The sequence below is a fragment of the Miniopterus natalensis genome, chromosome 13 (assembly GCF_054644295.1).
Source record: "Miniopterus natalensis isolate mMinNat1 chromosome 13, mMinNat1.hap1, whole genome shotgun sequence".
Lineage (NCBI taxonomy): Eukaryota > Metazoa > Chordata > Mammalia > Chiroptera > Miniopteridae > Miniopterus > Miniopterus natalensis.
In genome coordinates this window covers 50,924,533-50,948,252 of record NC_142093.1, presented here as the reverse complement: position 1 = coordinate 50,948,252, position 23,720 = coordinate 50,924,533, and the positions used below count along the sequence as shown (strand labels likewise).

Below are 23,720 nucleotides of genomic sequence, written 5' to 3'. Positions count from 1 at the left end.
ATTGCAAATAATTAAGAAAATTTGAGCTCTCAGAAACTAAATTTAATATTAAAAGGATCAGGCTGCCTCAGCTTAGACTTTAAAAGTTTTGGTCTCTTCAGTCTTGACATAAAGGCTTGGGGACATGAATTACAGTAATAAAATCATAAGGTCAATGGCTAAAGTAAACATGGATTGGTTCACTAAATTACAAAATACTAGGATAGAGTCACATTATAGAACTCGAGCAAGCTCCGATTAAACAAAAGTGATACTCTTCGCTATGTTAGGAAATAGTGTGGATAATTATGGGGGACACTGAATATCAAGGAAAGGAATGAGCTTCGCTTCTACGTTTGTCGTCAGAGCAGCAAGGGCTTTCCCCTATGCAGTATAGCCTGAAGCCTCTGGTTGGTCTGGGCTAGATCTAGACCACAGGTTCCTTTGTTTTCATGTATCTTTGCTTTGGGTTTTTTTAGGCTGAGTGCAACAGTGACCGTCATCAGTTTTTTGAGTTTCTGTACAACCATGGGATTGGGAAGCTGTCTTCTCCTCTGTACATAGCCTGGGCTGAGCATCTGGAGGGCCAAGGACAGCTGCAACATGCCAGTGCTGTTTTTCGAAGAGGAATTCAAAACCAGGCGGAACCTAGGGAGCTACTGCAGCAACAGTACAGGTAGTTTGAAAATGAAGCTCTATGCGGTGTTTTCTGCTTTGAAATGTAATGTTTGCTCTGAAGATAATGTTATTGTCATCTCCTTGTAAAAAGGTGGATAATACACAGGAGTGGAAAGGAAAGAAACTGCCCAGAAATAATACTTCCAGTATCTTTTCCTCTGCTAAATTTTACTGTATGTCTGGTTATATATACTAAGCTCTATATTGCTGTTAAGAAATTATGAACTCTTATATACTTATAAAAAACTTATAAAGTGGTTGATAAATCTGTCCCAGAGTTATGTCACAATTTAACTGTTCTCCAGTTGAACATTGTGATTTTTATAAAGAACAACATAATATCCCTGGCTGCTGTGGGTCAGTGGTTAGAGCGTTGGCCCAAGCACTGAAGGGCCTCGGGTTCAATTCTCGATCAGGGGCACATAACCTGGGTTGCAGGTTACATCCCTGGCCCCGCATCATATCTCTTTCTCTCTTTTTTTTAATCCTCACCCAAGTATATGTTTTTACTGGTTTTAGAGAGAAAGAGAAACATCAATTGGTTGCCTCTTGTACATGCCCTGACTGGGGATCAAATCCACAACCTAGGTATGCACCCTGACGGAGAATCGAACTGGCAGCCCTTTGGTGCACAGGATAATGCTCCAACCAACTGAGCCACCTGGCCTGGGCCCTTCATGCTCTTTTTAATAGTAATTTTGACAATTGAACTTGTTTTTTTCTGTGCAGAATTTAAAGCAAATCTAAAACAGCAAAATATTTTACCCCAAATACTTCCTTAAACATCTGTAAAAGGTGATTTCTTATGGAACCTTACACCATTTTCACTAACAAGATTAACAATAGTTCTTTGCTATCTAATTTTCAGTCATTCCCCCCATGTAATTCTTTTTTTTTTTAACCATTGGTTTGTTTAAGAGTAAAATCATATTTGGCCTCTGGTTGCCTTCAGTGTGTCTCTTAGTCTGTTCATATTGTGTACTCTTGCTCACATCATTCAAAAATGTCAGGTGTGGACGATGCATGCGACTTCACAGATTGAGTTGATGTGCAAAGGTGCTGTGAAATGACATTTAAGTTCTCACAGTATAAACAATTCTGTATCCGTCTTTATAAGTAGTAGTTTCTTCCAAACATTATATTCATTATGTACCAGGTGTATAGAATGCTTAAATAGAGGATTAAAACACCCCGTGTTGGAACATGGTCATATTTGGTACACAGAGAAGAAGGGTGCATTTGCTATATGGGTTCGAGAAATACTGATATAAACTAGGCAAACAGATGAATTTTCTAATATGAGTATATTGAATATGAAGATAATCCCAGAATTGTTTTTTTAAATTTTGGAGCAACTTTCTAAAATTCAACTTTACACTCTGTGTTGACCTCAGTCTTTACTAGTTTAGAATAAGCTATTTATCATTTAGTTTTTGCAAAAATGTATTAAACTGAAGTTTATCATCTATATTGATTATTGGTGCCTTTCTGTTGTCCTTTAGGTTATTTCAGACACGTGTCACCAAAAACCATTTGCCTGCTCAAGGTAAAATAATGCTTTCTAAAATGTCTAAATTGTTGCTAATTTAGTGTCGAGTTGCACTTATTTTTTTTCCCTTAAACAAATTTATTCAGTTTTATTGATTGTATTGTCTTAGGTACTGGGGAAGGTACTCTGATGATAATAAGACCCGCTAAATAGCCCTGGAGGTCAGGGGCTCTATATAAGCACTTTAAAAGAGCAAACCCATAAGAAAACCTTGATTTCATTGTATTCTTAGGATTTAAAAAAAGAAAAATCATAATTGCCCCAAATCGAGGGCAATACTTACTCTTAGAGTCTGTCTGTTTTGATTTGAATCAAATGTGTTTAATGCAACTTTAAAGAAATGTAATCATTTTCTTTCTTAGAAATAAAGATTACATTTAAGTAATAAGTGTGGATTATCCTGTCCTGTCTTTTTAAAATAACTAGAGTTTATATTTCTTTTGGGTATTTCCTTGGGCATTTTGAATTGATCAGAAAATCATTTCTACAATATTTCTCTTATCCAAAAAGTGTTTTAGTCCTACTTTGTGAGACAGTGTTAAATGAGCTTATTTATTTTGTAATGCTTATTATTGAAAGATCGGGGGAATGTGTTTGTAATAATCTTTAATATGGGTTTTACTCCTATTTTTCTTTATTTTCTTCTTCTCCCCCACCCCATAGCTAGAACCTCAGAACCTCTGCATAATGCTCAGATTTTAAACCAAATGATGACATCAAAATCAAATCCAACCTGTGTTTCTAAGAATCAGGTAATAGTAACATTTGTGTAAACTGGGAATTCTATTAAACAGTCATATGCTGCCTTCTTCATCCTGTGACTCTAACCTCCATGTCATCCACCTGCACCTGTGGCAGCTTTCTGGCCTGTTGTCATCTACCACTGCTCACCTCCAATATTAAAGTTAAAAAATTTTTTTTTAATTGATTTTTTTAGAGAGAGAGAAACATGGATTTGTTGTTCCACTTTTTTACACATTCTTTGGTTGATTCTTATATGTGCCCTAACTGGAGATGGAACCTGCAACCTTGATGTTTCAGGATGATCCTCTAACAAACTGAGCTGCCTGGCCAGGGATCCAATATTAAATTTAAGTAACTTACTGACTGGCCACACAATTCCACATTTATCTGACCTAGGCACCCCTAATATACAACCTCCTGTGTCCATACACTGAGAAGCTCCACAGCAGCTTCTTTACTTCATTCTGCTGACCTTCTCATAGGCCCAGGAACCCCTGCCCTGGACCATACCCACCTGGAGACTCCTGAGCCCTGCTTTAAAAACTTAGCCCTAGCCAGTTTGGCTCAGTTGGTTGGAGTGTTGCCCCGGTGTACTGGAAGGTCATGGATTCTGTTACCTGTCAGGGTACATATCTGTGTTGCAAGTTAAATCACTGGTTTCCTCCCTCTCTAAAATCAATTTTTTAAAAAATCACCTTCAGGCCCTGGCCAGTTGGTTCAGTTAGTTACAGCGTCCTCCTGATATACCAAGGTTGCGGGTTTGATCTCCAGTCAGGGCACATACAAGAATCAACCAATGAATACATAAATAAGTGGAACAACAAATAGCTATTTCTCTTTCCTTTCCTCTCTCTCTCTCTCTCAAATCAGTGAATAAAAAATTTTTAAAAACTTCAGCTTTTAACATTGATATCTGTAACCTCAACTCATGCTCTACTACTCCAGGCAACTATATTTCCAGTTTCTCAGTCACTCTTTTTGTTTCATGTATCTCTCTCTATATATCTTATGTTTCCCATTTCAGTCTCTAATATCAAAGTATAGTGAATTACATGATCTTCAAATTTGGGACTTGGGACATGATTCTAACCTCTCCCTCAGCAGCTGGCAAAAATACTGTTTCAGTGAGAACAGCAGAAGCCATCAGATGACGTCTGTAAATTTTCTGTCATCAACCCATAAATGTAACTGCACCCTTCCCTGCCATCTCAATGAAGAAAGGCGGCTTTCCACCTGAGTTTGTCTTTACTCCTCAAGATTTCTGCCCTGTCAGGATCTCTTCTGCCTTAATGGCTCATTGATGTGTAAAAAATGCTCATCTTTCCTTCACTCAGCCTTGTTTCCAGCATCTTTCCTGGCACAACTGCTTTTTCAGAGTTTTCTGGGACCTCCTTAAGCTAAATCCAATGGAAATGACTCTGTCCTTAGTTTACGTGGACAAGTTTTATCAATGTAACACAGTTCTAGAAGTATGATGTGAATTTCTAATTTTGATAGATACTCAGACTTCCAGTTTACATCCTATATATGTCTACCAGCCTACTTGCTGCTTCATATTGCCTGGACTGAGTTTTAGACAGCAATGATGGTTTTTGTTTACAGTCACATTCCCATGACCTAGCTCAAGACGTGGCATGTATAAGATGTTTAGTAAATATTTGTTTAGTGAACAAATGCTTGCATTGGGAACTCCTAAGGATAGAATAATATCAGAAGAGAATCTTAATTTTTTTTAAATGTGGCATTTTGCAATGTTAATCCCGTAGCACTTAGGCACTGTGGCCCAGCTCCTGTATTAAAGGGAAATAAATGCCTGCCCTTCTCTACTACCAAGTAGAAAAAGTTTAAATCACTTTCTGTTGGACTTTTTAGTTGTAAAAGTTACAAGATTAATGAAGCAAACTGAAGTTTCAGGTATTAATTATAATTTAAAAGAAAATAAATCTATGTGATGATGGAGAAGCCCTTTAAGCATTTTCATATTGTTTTATGAGTTAATTTGGGTGATAGTTTCTTTTCAGGTGAGTGAGTGCTTATGTTTCTTTTTTGTCTTTTTAGGGTTCAGAAGTTTCTAAAGCAACTTCTTCAGCTTGTGATAAAGAGTCGAATATGCAAGTACATTAAATTATTCCTTAGTTTTCATCAGGAGCTGCTTTTGTACAATGTTGTAAATAATGTATTTTTCCCCATAGGGAACAAAGGGTGGTCATGATTTCTAAATCAGGATACTCCGCACAAGCCTCTCTGACAGCCAGAGCTGATGTTCAGCAGGTGGTTATGTACTGCAAGGAGAAGCTCATTTGTGGAGAGTCAGAATTCTCCTTTGAGGAGCTGAGAGCCCAGAAGTACAACCAACGGAGGAAGCATGAGCAGTGGGGTACCGCAGTCCTATTTGAGTTATTCTATGTCACTGAAACAATCCTCATGTTCAAGTAACTGAACATTTTAAATCAGATAATTGACTGTGGTTAAAGAGTCTGCAAAAAGTCTCCAGCTCATCCTATCAGAAGCGTAGACATCTTTGTTCAGTGCTAGTGTGGCAGCCTTGTTGTCGAAGGGCTTGGAGATGAAACAGCACCAAAGTAGATATCCATACCAGTGTTGCTTTAGCCTTTAGTGAAATAGGTATTTTAAAACTTGTAAACATTACCTGTGTAGATGAACTTCTCTATGTAGCAACTCTAAGTCACTGGGTCAGTTGTTTGTATTGTGAAAGGATTAAGTTAGAAATTGGAGTTAAGGGATTTTCCAAGATCTGCATTTACTGCAAAAAAGACCTTTAGAAGAAATCCTCTGATAAAGGGCCATGTTATTTATGGCTATGGAGTTGGCCAAAGTTTTCTCATCAGGAAAACTGAATGTTAAGATGGACAGTTGCACTCTTTTTGTGTATTAATGTGGACCTTAGAGGAAAATGAGCCTTTATTCCACTTAGGACTTATACCATCTCAGTTATTTGTACTATAGTCACTCTATCGGTCTTTTTTGTTTCTTAGTTTTCATTTGGTCAGCACTTGAGAGAGCAGTCAGTTAACACTCATGGAGGACCCATTTTGTGCCATGCACAGATGCATTTTTCTTTCACATGCTGTGACCTAATGTTTTAGCCAGGGGATTTGATTTGTATGACATGGTTATGTTAACCAGTCGTTGGAAGTGGGACTACCTGCAGTGTACTTGACATACCCTTCAGAGCGCTTTAGTTTTATTTCTTAGAAAGCACCTAATGATTTATATCTTTTAAAGATGATTCCATTTTCAAATGATTTCCACAGACATGTTTTGTTTTAGAAATGTTCAGTATTATATTGTGCTATTACCAAATATTATTGTTGATCAACACATAAATTTTTGTAATTTACATACCCTAAACCTAAAAGTAACCATGCCAATGGCAGATAAAAATGATAATTAAAAGGTGAATTCTATCAAACTTCACTGGTGAATTTTACCAAACATTCACAGAAGAATTACTACCAAATCTTCTCAAGCTCTTCCAAAAAATAGAAGAGGAGGGAACATTTCCAAACTCATATTATTGTGAGGCCAGCATGACTCGAATACCAAACCAGACAAGAACACCATAGGAAAAGAATCAGGCCAGTACTCCTGGTGAACACAGATACAGAAATCCTCATCAAAATAGTAGCAAACTGAATTCAACAATACATTAAAAGGTTTATACACTGGGATCAAGTGGGATTTATTTTAGCGATGCAGGGATGGTTCCGCATCCACAAATCAATCAACATGACACATCACTTAACAAAATCAAGGATAAAATCATGTGATCATCTCAATAGATTCAGAAAAATCATTTGACAAAATTCAACATCCATTTATGATTAAACTTTCAGCAAAGTGGGTATAGAGGGAATATACCTCAATGTAATAAACCCCATAGCTAACATATTTAGTGATAAAAGCTGAAAGTTTTTTCTCTGAGATCAGGAATAAGACAGATGCTCACTTACCATTCTTATTCAACGTAGTGTTGGAAGTCCTAGACAGAGCAGTTACACATAAAAAACAAGAGGCATCCAAATTGGCAAGGAAGAAGTAAAACTTCACTATTTCAGATGGCATGATATGATTATAGAGAAACAACAAAAAAGTGTTGGAATTAGTTTAAAAAATCAGTTATGTTGCAAGATACAGAGTAAGTATACAAAACACTGCAAAAATGAAAACACTCAAAAAGATATATGCACCCCCAGGTTTATTGCAGCATTATTTATAATACCCAAGATAAGGGTCCATCAATGTAAGAATGGATAAAGGAACTGATTGCTTCATAATTTATATATATATGTGTGTGCGTGTGTGTGTATACATATATGTATATGAATACATACACATATATGCACACTCTGGGATATTATTCAGACCCAAAAAAGAATGTAATCTTGCTATTTGTAAAATCATGGATGGACCTTGAAGGCATTATGCCAAGTGAATAAGTCAGAGAAAGACAAAACTGTATGATATCACGTCTATGTGGAATTTAAATAAAACCGCATAGATACAAACAACAGATTGGTGGTTGCCAGGAGTGAGGGGAATGGATAAAGGGGGTGAAAGGTACAATTTTCCAGTTATAAATAATTCATGGGGCCATAATATACAGCATGGTGACTATAGTTAATAAACTTGCATGTTTGTAAGTTGCTAAGAGAGTAGATCTTAAAAGTCCTTATCACAAGGGAAAAAAATTTTTGTAACCATATATGATGACAGATGTTAACTACACTTGTGATCATTTCACAATATATGTAAACATAAAGTCATGTTGTATCCCTGAAACTAAATAGCTATGTCACTTATATCTTAATTTAAATAAATAGATAGCTGGCAAAATAGAAGTAATACATGTTATAGTTTTAATAACCTAATACATATGGAAAAGACTAATAAATTGCAATGCTATGGCCTGAATTTAAACTTTGCATGCAAACCATTTATCTTTCCTACAGTAAATGAAGACAGACATTATATGAAAAGGAAAGAAGCAAATGCTTTTGAAGAACAACTACTAAAAGAGAAAATGGATGAACTTTATAAGAAGTTGCATCAAGTGGTGGAGACGTCCCAGGAGCACCTTCCTGCTTTTCAGGAACGTTCTGAGGTGTGTGTGCTCTTCACTGATGCTTCCCATGCCATTGATTTCCTTTTTATGTGCTCCTTTCTAGACCCTATTTTTAGTTAATTCTGATGTTAAACGTGTACGTACATGTTTATATATTTATGTACAGTGTGGGGCAAAAGTAGGTTGTATGGAAAATAATACAATAATTAATAATTCAAGAATAAACTCTGTTTTGTGTACTCACAACTGTAAACTTAGTTTGCCACACCCTGTACTTATACATTTATATTTCTATTGGATTGGTTTGTTTTTTCTTATTTATTTGGATTTCCTTTGTTACATTTTTTTTCCCCTGGTTAGTTCCAAGAAATTGTTAAAAGAGTTGTCTTGTTTTCTTTTGCTATATTTTCTTAGTATTTGCCAGTTACGTATCCCTACTCTCTCTGAAGAAACTGTTCAATTTATGTTCCAATGTTCATTGTGTTCAGATGGATCAGATTCACTCTTAGTTTCACTTTTCTTGGCCACATATCCCCCGGAGCCTTCTGTCTTCATCCTCCAGGCTGGCCTGGGGCAGCTGTCCTGCCCTTGCTTGTTGTCTTGTCACTGTTGCTTCCTAACATCTATCTCCAGTTTGGTGGCACACAGTCTCCAAGAGCTTTTTGTAGAAAAGTATATCTGAGGGTTATTTTTTTGAGATCTCACACGCAAAAGCATCTTTATTCTACCCTAACACTTGGGTGATAATTTGGCTGAGCATGGAAGGTAAGTCACTACATTCCCTCACCCTTGAAGGCACTGTTCCCCTGTCTGCTGGTTTGTTTCCCCGTCAGTGTTGAGAAGCTTGGAGTCATTCTGATTCCTTGTTCTTTGAGCATGCCTCTGACAGCGTGCCAGTTTCTTTCCCCAGTGTTGTGACATGATAATGTGCTTTCCACCCATTACATACAGTACTTGAACATTCTGGTCCTGTACTTTTGCAGAATTTTCTTCTGTTCTTATTTTCTATAATGATACTTGATAGTAAGCTATCCCAGACCAATCCCCTAATATTCTTCTTTCTCCTATTTTCTATCTTTGTACTTTTCTCTGCTAACTTTCTGTGAGATTTCCTTAACTTTTGTGGTCCTTTTATTAAGTTCTTTTATTTCTTATGTCATTTTATCCTTTATTTCCCATTTTTATGCGTAATTTATTTGTTTTGTTTTTGTCTTTGTCCTTCATATGGAAAACTTATCAACCTTGACACATCTGATGACTTTTATGATCTACTCATCCAAAAGCTGGTCTGAAAAGACTGAGAAGTCCTAGGTGCCTCAGGGGGTTTGTTGAATGATCAGGAAGCAGGCCACTCAGTCTTGTCGTTCTAGTGTGGTCTCTAGCACCACCACCCTGTGCCCCTGCCCAGAGTCCTTTCTCCCTCTCTCACCCTTTCCCCCCATTGATTTTTAGAGAGAGTGGAAGAGATGGAGGGGGAGAGAGAGAAACGTGGAAGTGAGAGAGACATCGATAGCTTGCCCTTGTAGGTAACTAACTGCTTTTCTCTTGCTGCTTTTAAGATTCTTCTCTCTTTAACCTTTGGCATTTTGATTATAATACATCTTTGGGTTCATCTTGATTGGGACTCTCTGTTCTTCCTGGACTTGTATGTCTGTTTCATTTCCTTCACCAGCTTAGGGAAGTTTTCCATCATTTTTTTCAAGTAGGTTTTCAATCTTGTGCTCTCTTTTCTCCTTCTCTTATTTCTATGATGCAAATGTTGGTACGCTTGGTATTGCCCCAGAAGTCTCTTAAACGATCCTCATTTAAAAATTTCTTTTCTTTTGGCTGTTTTAATTGTGTTTTATGCTGCCTTGCTTCCAAATTGCTGATATGATCCGTTGCTTCATTAATCTGCTGTTGATTTAATCTAATGTGTGCTTTATTTTAGTTATGCTTCATTTCTGACTGGTTCTTTTTTATATTTTCTATCTCCATTTTTTTTATGTTTTCTATCTCTTTGTTGATGTTCTCACTGAGATTGTTGTTTCCCTAAGTTCATTGAGTACCCTTATAACAAATGTTTTGAACTCTGAATATGGTAGGTTGCTTGCCTCCATTTTGTTTAGTTCTTTTTCCGGAGTTTTGTCCTGTCCTTTCATTTGGGACATGTTTCTTTGTCTTTTAGTTTTGGCTGCCTCCCTACGTTTATTTCTGTATATCAGGTAATCTGTTATGTCTCTAAGTCTTAACAGGGTGGCTTTATGTGGTAGGGGTCTTATGGGACCCAGTGGCACAGTCTCCCTGTTCACCTGGATTGGGTGCTCCAGGGGTGTCCCAGGTGTGAGGTTTGTATGCCCTCCTGTTGTAGCTGAGCCTTGATTGCCTTGTCATGTCAGTGGGTAGGACTAACCCTCAGACTTGAGGACTGGCCGTGATACTACAGTGGACAAGCTGTTCCACAGAGGCTTACCCCACAGAGCAGGATTTGTTTTAGCATGGCTCTGGTGCCTGCCAGTCCACCCTTTGGGTGTATCATTTGTGGTGCTGATTGGGTAATGCTCTGGTATACTTGTTCTGGAGCTTGTTGGTAGCATCTTCAGTGCAGTCCAAGGTCACCTGCTGCCTGTCCAACCCAGAGCCACCTGGTAGGAGCTACAAAGTGATCTGCAATTGGTAGCTCTCTGTGCTGGGCTTGTAGGCACCTATGAGTGGTTATGCTGTGAACCCACGCTGCTGACACTAGTGTCTTGTTGGGGGCCGATTATCAAGAAGAGCAGGGCAAGCAGAGACCACTGAAAGAGGTTCAGTTAGTGTGCGAGTCTGATGGGGCAAGGTCTTAGAGAATCACCAGGGTGGGGCGAGAGTTGTGTTAGCAGGTTAATGGAGAGGTGTGTATGGACCTAACCTGTACCTATAGGCTGTGCAGGCTGAGGACAATTCAAAGGAATAATGACTCCTGCTAGCACTCTTCCTGGGATATGACTGCCCCTCCAGGCCTCGCCTTGAGCCAGACAATTCAGTTCCTCCCAGTATGTCCCTGGGGCTTTTCAAGCTGCTGTCCCTTCTCTGAAGTTTAGGGTGAGTGTTTGTGCTCAGACCCTTTAAGAGGAAAACTGGGATGCTGGCAGGCGTCCGTTTCACCCAGACAGAGTCTTCTGATTTTCACTTCCTGGCACAGTGTACTCCTGGATGGGGAGCTTGATGTGGGGCTGGGACCCCTCACTCCTCAGGGAGGACTTCCACAGCCAAGATATCGCTCCTGATTCTTAACCGCCACACTGAGTGTGGAGCCAGCCTGCTTTTCATCTCTCCCCTCCTACCAGCCTCAACATGGTTTCTTTATATCCTTAGTTATAGGACTTATGTTCACCTAGTCTTCAGGTGGTTCTCTAGGGTAGTAGTTCTATAATTTAATTGTAATTTTGATTTGGTCATGGGAGGAGCCCAAGTAATATTTGCTTACTCCGCCATATTGACCGGAAGCTATGATTATGAACTTTTTATATTTTTCCCTTTTGTCTGTGAAATAACTATTTTTGCCCTAAATATTTGCTGTTTTTCTTAACAGTTTATAAAAGTATTCTTATATGGTGAGGAATTCACTCTTATGTCTTTTAACTTAGTGACAAAAGAGTGTAGAAATTACACTCTACATTGAATAGAAAAACAAAGATTTTAAGTGAAGAGCTTGTTATCAGTCTCATGTGAACCTTGCTTGTGTGGCAGTTATAACTGCCACATTATACTCAGGTTAAGAGAAAATAGCTACCAAAGGTATTTTAATGGAAGGAACATTATCATGATAAATTGACTTGTTGATCTTTTCCCAAAATTAAGTGAAGAGCAATAAGACAGTTCTTAAATACTAATGAAACTGTAGGGGATGTAATTTCAATGATTTAAAGTTTGAGCCGCCAGTTGTGTCTGTGGTTAAACTATAATACCATCCCTCATCTAGAATTGTCCTTTGTGTTGTTGTTGACTGTTCATTTCAGAATACCTCAAGGAGAAAGGAATCTACTGAAGACAGATGCCAGTGTGTGAAAAGCTATAACACCTGGTTCTGCTTTTGTTTACTTAACATGACAGGTTAATCCAGCATGCATGGGACCAAGTGTTGGCTCCCAACAGGAACTGAGCACTCCGTCTCTGCCATCCGTAACTCAGCAGACCTCAGAGCACATGGGAGAGAAACCCAGACAGGCACCTCCTGCTGTTCCTCCTGAGGCCAGTGCTGTCTCTGTTGCTTTGGTGTCCCCAGCCATCAGCCAGAGTGTAGCTCCTCCTGTTCCTTTGACAGCGCAGCCAGTGACAGACTCCAAGTTTTCAGTGGCCAGAAGTGATTCCAGGTGAGCCGAAGCTGGTCCTAGTTATGACAGTGGTGTGAATGGTGTCTGTCAGTTTCTTACATAGTTTGCAAAATCAGGAGCAAGAGGTAAGGGACAGGTGGTTCCTGTTTTTAAAATAAGTTCCCAAAACTTTAGCACCAAATCCTGCAGATGTAACTTATTTCATGCTTCTTTTAGAGTATTTATTTTACTTCATACTTCTCTCTTGAATTAAAAAATTTTCCTACGCTGAAACTCAACAATCTTTTTATAACAGAAGAATATACATCTGTTAAACTGGAACTGCCTTTGCTTCCGTGCTCTAAGTACACATAGGGATTATTACAGTCCAAACCATTTCTTGACACTTGTTCTTCTCATATTCCTCTGTCTTCCCACCAGGAGTGGTTTGAGACTAATCTCCATTGCACAATATCTGTACACTGCTGCGGATATCCCCAGTTTTGAGGGATTTTCCTAGATTTCTAAAATATGTGTCGTATCACTTGTTTTGTTTAAATTTTATCTTCATTTTCTCTCAACATATAACAATTTTATTGATCCATTAGAAAAAATAAAAGCTACAGTGTATCTCACATCCTCCCCTTGGGCTTAAAGCCTTAACATCGTTCTTAAGTACTGGTTTCCCTCAATGTCCACACTTAACTTTTGTCAATGATTTCTCCTGGAAATAAGATATAAAATAATCATGCTTTTTCACTCTAAGATAATCAGACCTGGGTCCTGTATTCTACCATGTATGTAAGAAGAGGACTATTGTGTGGGAGACATGATTCCATTAGTTCTTTATAGTTAATTTATGCAACTATAAAATGGTAAGGGCAGCAGCAGTAACAGGCCCTGTAGAAGTGATACGTGTCCAGCCACCCCCACCAAGATGGTAAAATTAAAAGTGCTGTGCTTTTTACTTTACATCTTGACAGAGTCCATTAAGAGAATTCTAACAGTGTTGATGGATGACATCCACTATCTCAACTGTACTTAAAACAAACTGATGTAAAGTCTTCTGCGCCATGTTTTTCTTTCTTGATAACCATTATAGTCTGGAGAACAATGCACTGTGTCCCCTGGCTCACGATGAGTGGTGGCTGTGCAGCTAGAGCACAGCAGCGCTTTCCCTTACCAGGACTGGAGAGCTGTGTGTCAGCCCTTAGCCCATGTGATGAATGGGATCATTTGAATTAGGGAGCCATTGTCCTGAGGTACCACATAAAGGAATCATTAGTTTGCTATTAAAATATGTAATCACTATGTCAAGCAAATGTTAGTATGCTGCCTACAGCTGTAGGAATTATTTTCCTCAAAAGAAATGAAAACAAAAATTAAAACAAACATTTCATTTACTTACACTGTAGACCTAAGCAGTTCCATCTGTGTGTTTTTTTAAACAATAGGCTTGTAATTACATTTTTTTACTGCTCTTTCTTGAGAGTTAGTGTGTCTCAAGAGTTTTCTCTTCCAGATGTGTGACTAGAACTACTCAGGAATTCAAGCCACAGAGCAAAGCAGAAATGAAAGAAGGTAATGTGTAGTTATAATTTGTTTGTTTCTGAACTTTTTCCCAGACTCCTGCAGGTCGCTCAGAGGTCTGTGTGGTGGCCGTGGTTCATGAAGGCTTCAGACCTTAATGAAGCTGGGTGTTAGCTTTCCGGTTAGAATGTAGGAGTTAGATGAGTCCTGGACCATTTCAAATAAAGGTAGAAACCTACTTGTTAGTCACATCTTACTAGTTAGAATCTTTTGGAAACTTGATTTATGAAAACTTTACTATTAAATTTCTCAGGTTCATGTAAAACAATAGTTATCTTTAATATGTCAAGAAGTAGGAAATGTGATTAAACGTTTAATTAGGAGTGGTAGACTTCTTTTTGGTACTACTTTGCTAGAGGCATTTGCACTGAAGGTAAGTTTTATAAAATAAGACACATAGCTTGGACATTCACTCTCCCCCCATGTGACTGTGACTGTGACATCCTTTCCATTGACAGTTCTGTAGGAGCAGAGCTACTCAAAACAGCTGGAGAACTCTGCATTGAACCCAGACTTCCTGAGCACTCTAGGTGCCCAGCACTGTTGTAGGGAGTTAAGGATGTGATCATGAAGAAAACCCACCTGTGTGGAAGGGAAAGGAAGTGTTCCTGTTAGGGGGGTGGAGTTCCTGTTAGGGGGGTGGATCAAAACTATAGAGGTGACTGGGGAAAATGTCTAAAAAGAGTAATATTTGATTCAAGGTCTGCAAGAGGGTGCTGCCCATGTGGCCAGCTTAGAAAACCTGTTTCAGGCCCATGGAGAACCCTCAGGTAGGAATGTCCCTAATGTATCTCAGCACAACAGAGAGGCAGAGGAGGAAGAGAGTGAGATCCAGGCCTTAACCCACCTCATGGGATTATTAATAAGATAAAAAGATGAAAATACTATAATAATGGAAGTCTTTAGTCATGATTATCAACAATAATAAATGTTTTAATTGTAGTAAGTTTCTTGTATTCTATACCTTTTAAATAATTCTGATTTCCCTACTGATATTGTATCTTGTCCCCATTTTTTTAATAGGATGTGAAACACATAAGGTTGTTAATGCAAATTCTTTTCACACAACTCCAAACACATCACTGGGAATGGTTCAGGCAACACCATCCAAAGTGCAGCCGTCACCCACCGTGCACACAAAAGAAGCATTAGGTAAAGTCTTTGTTTGGAATATGTAGACTCTGAGAACGGGTTAACGAAAGCTCTTTGCAGCCCTGTTAACAGTTATTCTTTCTACTTTTTTAAGGGTTCATCATGAATATGTTCCAGGCTCCTACTCTTCCTGATGTTTCTGATGACAAAGATGAATGGCCATCTCTAGATCAAAATGAAGATGCATTTGAAGCTCAGTTTCAGAGTAATAACAATTTATTTAAAAGCTACTAAGTGCATAGCATTGTGGATGGTTGTCACAGGAAATATCAAGGATTATACAAGAAGTGGTCCTTCACTTGATTAGCTTGCCACATAGGGCAGGGAATGTGTGAGATTTAAAAACCCGAGAGTGTTTTACAAGGTACTTGATGTGTGTCATAGATTTGCTTTGTTTCTAAAAAAATAATAGTACCAAAGAAGAACAAGATCCCCATGAGTAGAAAGAGCCAGAAAGGCCTGAGTACTTGAAGTCTGACTTGAATCTTGCCTGGTATAAGACTGGCAGGGGCGGAATGCTGGAGGCCAGCAACTAGCCTACTTTTGTCTGGAGTCAGAATTCCTGCTGGAAGCCAGAGAGAGATCATCATAAAACTAAATAAGCCTTAGCTGGTGTGGCTCAGTTTTTTGGAGTATTGTTCCATACACCAAAAGGTCAGGGCACATACCCAGGTTTTGGGTTTGATCCCCAGTCAGAGTGTGTGCAGGAGGCAGCTGATCAGTGTTTCTCTCACATTCATGTTTTTCTCTCTGTCTCTCTCTCCCCTCGTCCCTCCTTCCCCTTCTCTCTTTACGATCAATTTATAAATGAGGTCCGGTTAAACTCAGGAGGTCTAAAATATAAAGCTACAAGGTTAATTCTTTCTTATACAAAATGGAAAACATAGCCACTGAGAGCATTGTTTAGTGTGTCAGGTGACATTGACAATGTTTTAGGAGAATGATGAACACCATGTTTTATATGTGGCAGGAACTTGAGACCTAGAGGCTTGAGTGTGAACCTCTGTGACCATAGTTAAGTTACTTCATCTCAATACAAAGTGACTTATTGCATTATCTAGGATTTGAAAAGCTGTTATCACTTCTTTTCTATAAGCTCTTATTCCATTTTCTTATTTATAGTTGAAGTTTAGCATAAAGGATAATGTTTTATCCCCAGTGCAATAATTAAATGCTGTTTTTTCTCTGTTGCAGAAAATGCAAGGTCTTCTGGAGCTTGGGGAGTCAATAAGATTATCTCTTCTTTGTCATCTGGTTTTTCTGTGTTTGAAGATGGAAACAAAGAAAATTACGGGTAAAGAAACACCTAGTGAAAATCACATTGTAGGAGATACTTGTCACCATGACATAGAATGCTGCACAGGTTCCTCTGTGTCTCAAGGCATTGAAGTATCGATAGAGTGGCCTGCCAATCAAGTTGTCTGCATTACAGTCCCAGCTCTGCCACTGATAAACCTTTTGACCACATGACCAGGAGATTGTTGCTAAAGTTCTCCAGATCATCAGTGCTATGCAGGAATCAAAAGAAAGCAGACCTCCCACAGTTAAAGTATGTAGTAATAAACTACCAGAGAACTGAAGGATTCTGTGGATTTGAACTTTATGTTAGGTGTGAATGAGTTCACTAGTCCAGATACCCTTATGTGTTCTCCCGTATGTGTTCTGTTTATGTTTGCAGGAGTGATCAGGTAGAAAAGACTCATTTGGGGTCGTGCTACAGAGAGAATACATTTCAAGGCCAAGGGAACTTACATTAGAGTGGGTAGCTTCAGGAAGTTTTCACTATTAATAGTTTAAACCATGGAAAGAGAAGTGTCAGTGTGAGTTAAGATATCGCAATATGGAAGAGATTTATACTGAGGCAGAAAGGAGAAAGGGCCTGACCAGCTCTCAAAGAAATCCCACAGCTAGACCAAGCCCTGGAAAAAAATCAAATGTATGGCATCCCTTAGCTACTGTGGCCACAGCCCTAACTCTTTTTGTTCCTAGAACTTAAAACTCAATATAATAGAAACCTCTGTATTTTCCACCCTCACTGAAGTAACTGTAGCTCTACTCTTATCTGCATAGTCACATTAATTCAGTTTGCACTCAGTTTTGCTACTGCTATTGCAAAAGTAAGGAATATGTATGTAAATACTAACTGTAGAATGTTTCTAACACTACTTACGTGGTAGCATTTATTTCCTTGGCATATTTTACTATTTATAATTTTGCAAATCTTTTCTTAGATTACCACAGCCTAAAAATAAACCCACAGGAGCCAGGACCTTTGGAGAACGCTCTATGAGTAGATTTTCTCCAAAAGCAAAGGTAAGTAATCTCTACTCATCTGTGAAATGAGTCTTACCACCCTTTCCTTGTTGTTTTACCAAATAGTTGTACCTGATAAATTAGATAGTGTATATAAAACTGCTGAAAAATTCTGTCATATGAAGAGTGTGGTTTTGGGGAACATTAATCTACAATGATTTGAGTACATCCCAAGCACTGTGATAGGCATAGAAACTAAAAAAGGAACTTGGTGTGATCCTTGCCCTCAAAGAGCCTGCCCTCTAGACAGGAGGACAGGGATGGGAATGGGGGTATGTTTGGAGAAATACACATTTCCTAGACCTGGAAAGTGAGGCCTACAAGTGGACTGTTAGCAAGAGTTAAACTGGAATGGTCCATCGTCAAGCACATTTGCAGACAGGTGTCACCTGTTTGTTGGCTCACAGCATTTCTCTTACAGCAGCTCTGTGTCCAGCCCACATTCAGCTTCCACTCCAGCCCTGAGTGCTACCAAGCTGTACTTCTCTCCATTTACCACAGGCTGCCCTCTGCTGTGATATGTCAAAGAGGTGCTCAGAAGCTCTACTCAACCCTAAGTCATGGTTTTCATCCCACAGTAGATTCATTTTTTTTTTTTATGTATCTTTATTGTTGAAAGTATTACAGGTGTCCCATTTTCCCCCCCAATTACAGTGGATTCTTTTGAATAAATTATCGCCCAGCTCTCTAATGCTTCTGGTGGACTTTTTGACCTTAATAATTTCCCAAATAATGGGCTGAATTTCAAATATAGTAGCATCACCTCACAGGTGCGTTTTAGTGAACTACTCTGCTATATGTGCTTTGACTCAAAAACCCACAATGAATTATCCATATATCCTGGCCCTAAGCATAAGCCAATTGGTTTATCCTGTGTTCACCTGAAGAAACAACCAGCTTTTCCTGCAGTTTTGGAAGAGATGTGGTGGAATTTATGAAGACAGCAGTATATATAAAAACCAGGGGTGGCATTTTTTATGGGCAACTGAAGAGCTTTGGTCAAGTGTGATTCTGACTTAGTAGTTTCTGCTTTTGTCATAGACTGTACAACTTGACCTTTGTGTTCTTGGAAAAATAGCTGATTTTAGGGCTAGGGCTAGAAAAATATAAACGAGCCTGGAGTATCTTATAGTGCCAGAAAGTAAGAAAGTGCTTAAAAAAGAAGATGGAGCACAGGAAAAGAACACAGGAGCCAGCCTAAGCAGCCAGTGGTCAAACCTGGGACAGCATAAGCAAGAAAATAAGTTGAATTGGGTAGCTAATATTAGATTCTAACCCAAAAAATAAAATAAATACTTATACTGCTATAAATGGCAGAGAAAGGACGAAGCATCTTTATAGAAGAACTCCAAGTAAGGTAGAAGGAATGAGTAGCAATAGAAAATGGCTGTCAGAGCCACAGTGATAATAATTGCTTCAGACAAGATCCACAGGTGAATATTAGTGAAACTTTAAGGAGAAAAGATATTTGTTTAGCCTTAAAGTGTCTCACTCAAGTTGTTAATAACTGTGGTGGTTTTAGCCTTTGTTCACAAATTTGTTGATATTCCTCTATCCAGGACGTGGAGCTTAGTTTACCTTCCTTTGAGTGTAGGCTGGACTTAGTAACTTGCTTCTAACAAGTAGAGAAAATGAAAAACTATACCTGCAGTGAGGAAGCTGGGCAGACACCACCTTGACCATGTGGTCGGTAAACCTCACCAGTGATGAGTTGTGTTGATGTCATGTATCCTCTAACATGACATTATAAGAAAGGGTGATTCTCCCCTAATGTTCTTCCCAAAAACCTATAACCGCAGTCTAATCCCTAGAAAACATCAAATAAACCTAAATTGGAGGGACATTCTACACAGTACCAATTAGGTATTCAAAAGCATCAGCATGAGAACGACTAGGAAAGACCAGTAAACTGGCATAGATTAGAGTAGGCTAAGGAGCCACCTAAACACAGCGTGGCACCCTGGACTGGAGCCAGAAACAGAAGGGATGCGAGTAGGAAAATGAAGGAATCCAAATAGTGTCTGTTGTTAAGAGTATTGTCTGGTTTTCACAACTGTACCAGGGTTTTGTAAAATGTTAACATTAGAAGTCTGATATGGATGGGTATGTGAGAACTCTGTACTACCTTTGCAATTCCTCTGTAAATCTAGACTTTTCAAATTTAAAAAAGTGTAAACATTGAAAAAGAAAAATGTGACCCTTGTGTGTGGTGTAACTCCACTAGGCTTTGAAAAGGAAGAGGCTAGTTCTGTGAAAAAGAACCGCTACATCGTTGGCTGCATGTTAGCCAGAGTTACACCTGTTTTCTCTTTAATTCCTAATTTTTCTGAGTCTTCAAAAGCATTAATGTGTTAAATTTTGTGAATGACACAGGGAGATGGCTGCTTTTTTTCAGTTCATCTTTTGTTACAGGAAGCACCTCATGCTGAAGAGTTTTGGGATGACTCAACTGTATGGGGTGTCCGCTGTACCAAGACACTGGCTCCCAGTCCTAAGAGCCCAGGAGACTTTACATCTGCTGCACAGCTCGCATCTACTCCTTTCCACAAGCTTCCGGTGGACTCAGTGCACGCTCTGGAAGATAAAGGTTGTGTAACACTACTTGTATAGGGTATAGGTTTGTTTTATGTTTTACAAAAACAAAAAGGCCACTACGGACAGATTAAATTATTTGATGCTAAAAGTAATTAACATTTCTGTTTTTCTTAATTTGATGAGAGTAATTTGATTAGTTCTTGATATTTGTCTACAGATCTCACTACTATAGAGGCATGGCCAAGTACCAACTCAGAAATTTTTATTTTTTTAGTGATCTGATTCCAAGAGAATAATGAGAAAACTTAAATAGCCCTTATTTCCCCCAAATGTAACACTTCTATGTAAAAATCTTTATATACCTGAATTGTACCTTAATATGTGACATTCTCCTTGAGCCCAGAGAGTTATTACTTATAAAGTGCCAGCTTACAAAATATATATACTGTGAGATCTGGAACCACCTTACCTTTTTGATGACTACTGATTTGCTCTTGTCACTGCTGGCACTTTTTAAAAAAAAAAACAATTGTTCACCAGTGCATGCCAGTGAAAGAACTGCCAAGGAATTTCACTCCCCTAGATGGAAGCATATTTGAGCCCATAGACTTAAAAATGTTTAAAGGGGTAAAAGTTTTTTCAGAGTATTAACCCAACATGGTATACTTCTTTTCTGAATTTTAAAGGAGAGTTCAGTTAAAACTTGGACTAACCATAACCCACAAGTTTGCCACTTTAATGGGAAAAAAAATTTTTTAAGGTTTTTCCACTCAAGAAAACTAGTTTAATCAGTCAAGAGCCTTTCAAAGCAGTCAAAATTGGCTGCATTTAGAGTATTTTCCACTTTGGTTCTGTAAATAGGAGCTAATGTTCTAGTATTAAAAAGTATTAGCACCTATTTGATGAGGCAGTATCTGATAAAATTTAATCTGGTGTGATACTTGGCCATATATAGTATTAGTGTCACTTGGTAGAAGTTTATTCTATATTTCTGCTGTATTTAGTCTGTCAATCAATAGTTGTTGTTTTTTAGTTAAAGTAGATGATAACTCTTGCCAGGGAGCTTTCTGATGTTAACACGCTTTATCATTCAATCAACTAAACACCAACCGACTGAAAAACACCAAAACCTCTGCCCTCCTGAAGCATGGCAGCCTTTTATACTCCCTGTCCTTGTCCCAAAGCAGGGTGTGGCCTGCTACTTACACCAGTAACCTCCCATGGTTTAGTCATCCTGCTCACAGTGTACCTGCCCCTCTCCAGGACCATTTTCTGGAAGGATTGTATGGATTAGAAGTATAAAGTTGAAATGCTCACATACGTTATTAGTAGTAGAATTCTTTTAGAGTGATTTTCCCCGCCATTTAAAAAATCTTACAGCCCATTTTACCATTGGACACTATTTTAAAAGTAAAAAGAAAGTCACTGTATAAGGGAATCCTTGACTTTTTAAACATGAAATCATATGTATACACACGTGCACAATAATGTCTGCCTCTAATTTTTTATGTTTCAGAAAATGTGGTAGCAGCACAGTGCACCCATGTGACTTCGGATTCGTGCGAAGAAAACATGGTGAAACCCTCAAAAGACAGAAATTTCAGGTATTGTGAGCCTGTGGTTCTGTCACTCCATTTTCATTCTAGCTTTGCTTTTAGATGTAATGGGCCCAGCCGGGTGTGGCTCAGTGGTTGAGCATCAACTTAGGATCCAGGAGATCAAGGTTCGATTCCCAGTCAGGGCACGTGCCCAGGTTGTGGGCTTGATCTCCAGTCGGGGGTGTGCAGGAAGCAGCCCATCAATGACTCTCTTATTATTGATGTTTCTATCTCTTTCTCTCCCTTCTTCTCTCTGAAATCAAGAAATATTTTTAAAAATAACAATAAGATGTAATGGGATTTCAGTCCTTAAAGGCTAATAGCATTTTTATGGACTCGCAGCTTTAAGTCAGAAGGTCCTTTCTGTGGATAAATACGATCAATCTAAACATGGGGTACATCAGGGCTGTGAGAAAAGCAATGAGGTAGCGGAGAATCCCTGTGGAAACAGTTTCTGTGTCTGACTTACATTCATTTTAGGAGCAGAACTGCAGATACTCTTGCCACCCAAAGACCCTGACATGGAAAAACTGTTGGAGAACTGAGCAAACAGAATTCCTTCTCTGTACCCATTGTAATTGAGAAAATAACTTTCTTTTATGAGGAGGAAGATACAGTGTTTAAACCTCTTAAGCATTGGTTCAGAATTCGGACTTAACATACATTAATGTTTTGCAGAAGAAAAATTCCCATGTATTTGAATAGACAGTGAAAGTAGCTACAGTCTTTTGAGCATTTATTATATTCCAGAACAGTAGCTATGCTTTTCATGTACTGTATCCTTTAGTTAATCTTATAGTAACTTTAGTTGTAGGAACTTGTCTTTTCTACCATTATAGATGAGGAAAACAGGCCTAGAAGACTAAATAAATGCCCTAAAGTCATACACCTTCTAATTGGAAGCACTGGAATTTGAACCCATATCTCTCATTTCAGAATCCTTGCTGTCACCATTGAGCTGTACTGGCTCTTGTTATCAAAAACCCCTTCTTTTTTCTTTAATTAGGGAAAAGGGATTTCTTTTTTTTGTTACATTTGTAATATTTTTTCTTTTTTTTTTTTACCTTTATTTTTATTGTTGACACTATTACAGATGCCCCCATCTTACCCCCCTTTGCCCACCTCCACCCAGCACCCAACCCCCCCTTTCCCTCTGGCCATCACCACACTGTTGTCTGTGTCTATGGGTTTATGCATATATTTTCTTTAGCTAATCCCTTCACTGTTTATCATCTAGTCTCCCCTCCCCCGACAGCTATCAGTCTGTTCCATGAATCCATGCCTCTGTTGCCATTTAGTTTGTCAGTTTATTTTGTTCATTAGATTCCACATATAAGTGAGGTCATATGGTATTTGTGATTCTCTGACTAGCTTATTTCACTTAGCATAATAATTTCCAAGTTCATCCATGCTGTCACAAAAGGTAAGATTTCCTTCTTTTTTATGGCTGCATAGTATTCCGTTATGTAAATGTACCACAGCTTTTTTTTATCCACTCATCTACTGATGGGCACTTGAGCTGTTTTCTAGATCTTGGCTATTATAAATAATGCTGCTATGAACATAGGGGTTCATATATTCTTTTGAATTGGTGTTTGGGGATTCTTAGGATATATTCCCAGAAGTGGGATCACTGGGTGAAAAGGCAGTTCCATTTTGAATTATTTGAGGAAACTGCATGCTGTTTTCCACAGCAGCTGCACCAGTCTGCAATCCCACCACCAGTGCACTAGGATTCCCTTTTCTCCACATCCTCACTAGCATTTGTTTGTTGATTTATTGATGGTAGCCATTCTGGCAGGTGTGAGGTGATACCTCATTGTGGTTATAATTTGCATCTTTCTGATTAATGATGTTGAGCATTTTTTCAAATGTCTATTGGCCAGCTGTATGTCCTCTTTGGAGAAGTGTCTGTTCAGGTCCTTTGCCTGTTTTTTAATTGGATTTGTCTTCCTGGTGTTGAGTTATATAAGTTCTTCGTATATTTTGGAAATTAACCCCTTATCAGATGTATCCTTGGCGAATATGTTCTCCAGTATAGTGGGTTCCCTTTTCATTTTGTTGATGGTTTGTTATTTTTTTGCTGTGCAGAAGCTTTTTATAGTTTGATGTGGTCCCATTTGTTTATTTTTCCCTTTGTTTCCCTTGCCCTGGAAAACATATCAGCAAAAATATCACTATGAGAGATGTCTGAGATATTACTGCCTGTGTTTTCTTCCAGGATT

General features: G+C 38.5%; 1 protein-coding gene across 1 annotated transcript in view; it reads left to right on the top strand.

The window, feature by feature from the left end:
• The window catches only part of BUB1 (BUB1 mitotic checkpoint serine/threonine kinase), a 47,456-nt gene that overhangs the window by 5,292 nt on the left and 18,444 nt on the right, over positions 1 to 23,720 (top strand). The window contains exons 4-17 of the mRNA XM_016201830.2: positions 459 to 655; positions 2,160 to 2,203; positions 2,870 to 2,958; positions 5,009 to 5,061; positions 5,143 to 5,327; positions 7,924 to 8,075; positions 12,108 to 12,367; positions 13,830 to 13,888; positions 14,921 to 15,049; positions 15,144 to 15,254; positions 16,244 to 16,343; positions 17,281 to 17,362; positions 19,775 to 19,949; positions 21,414 to 21,501. Of these exons, the coding sequence (XP_016057316.2) occupies positions 459 to 655; positions 2,160 to 2,203; positions 2,870 to 2,958; positions 5,009 to 5,061; positions 5,143 to 5,327; positions 7,924 to 8,075; positions 12,108 to 12,367; positions 13,830 to 13,888; positions 14,921 to 15,049; positions 15,144 to 15,254; positions 16,244 to 16,343; positions 17,281 to 17,362; positions 19,775 to 19,949; positions 21,414 to 21,501 (1,724 nt within the window). The remainder of the gene's footprint in view (positions 1 to 458; positions 656 to 2,159; positions 2,204 to 2,869; positions 2,959 to 5,008; positions 5,062 to 5,142; positions 5,328 to 7,923; positions 8,076 to 12,107; positions 12,368 to 13,829; positions 13,889 to 14,920; positions 15,050 to 15,143; positions 15,255 to 16,243; positions 16,344 to 17,280; positions 17,363 to 19,774; positions 19,950 to 21,413; positions 21,502 to 23,720) is intronic.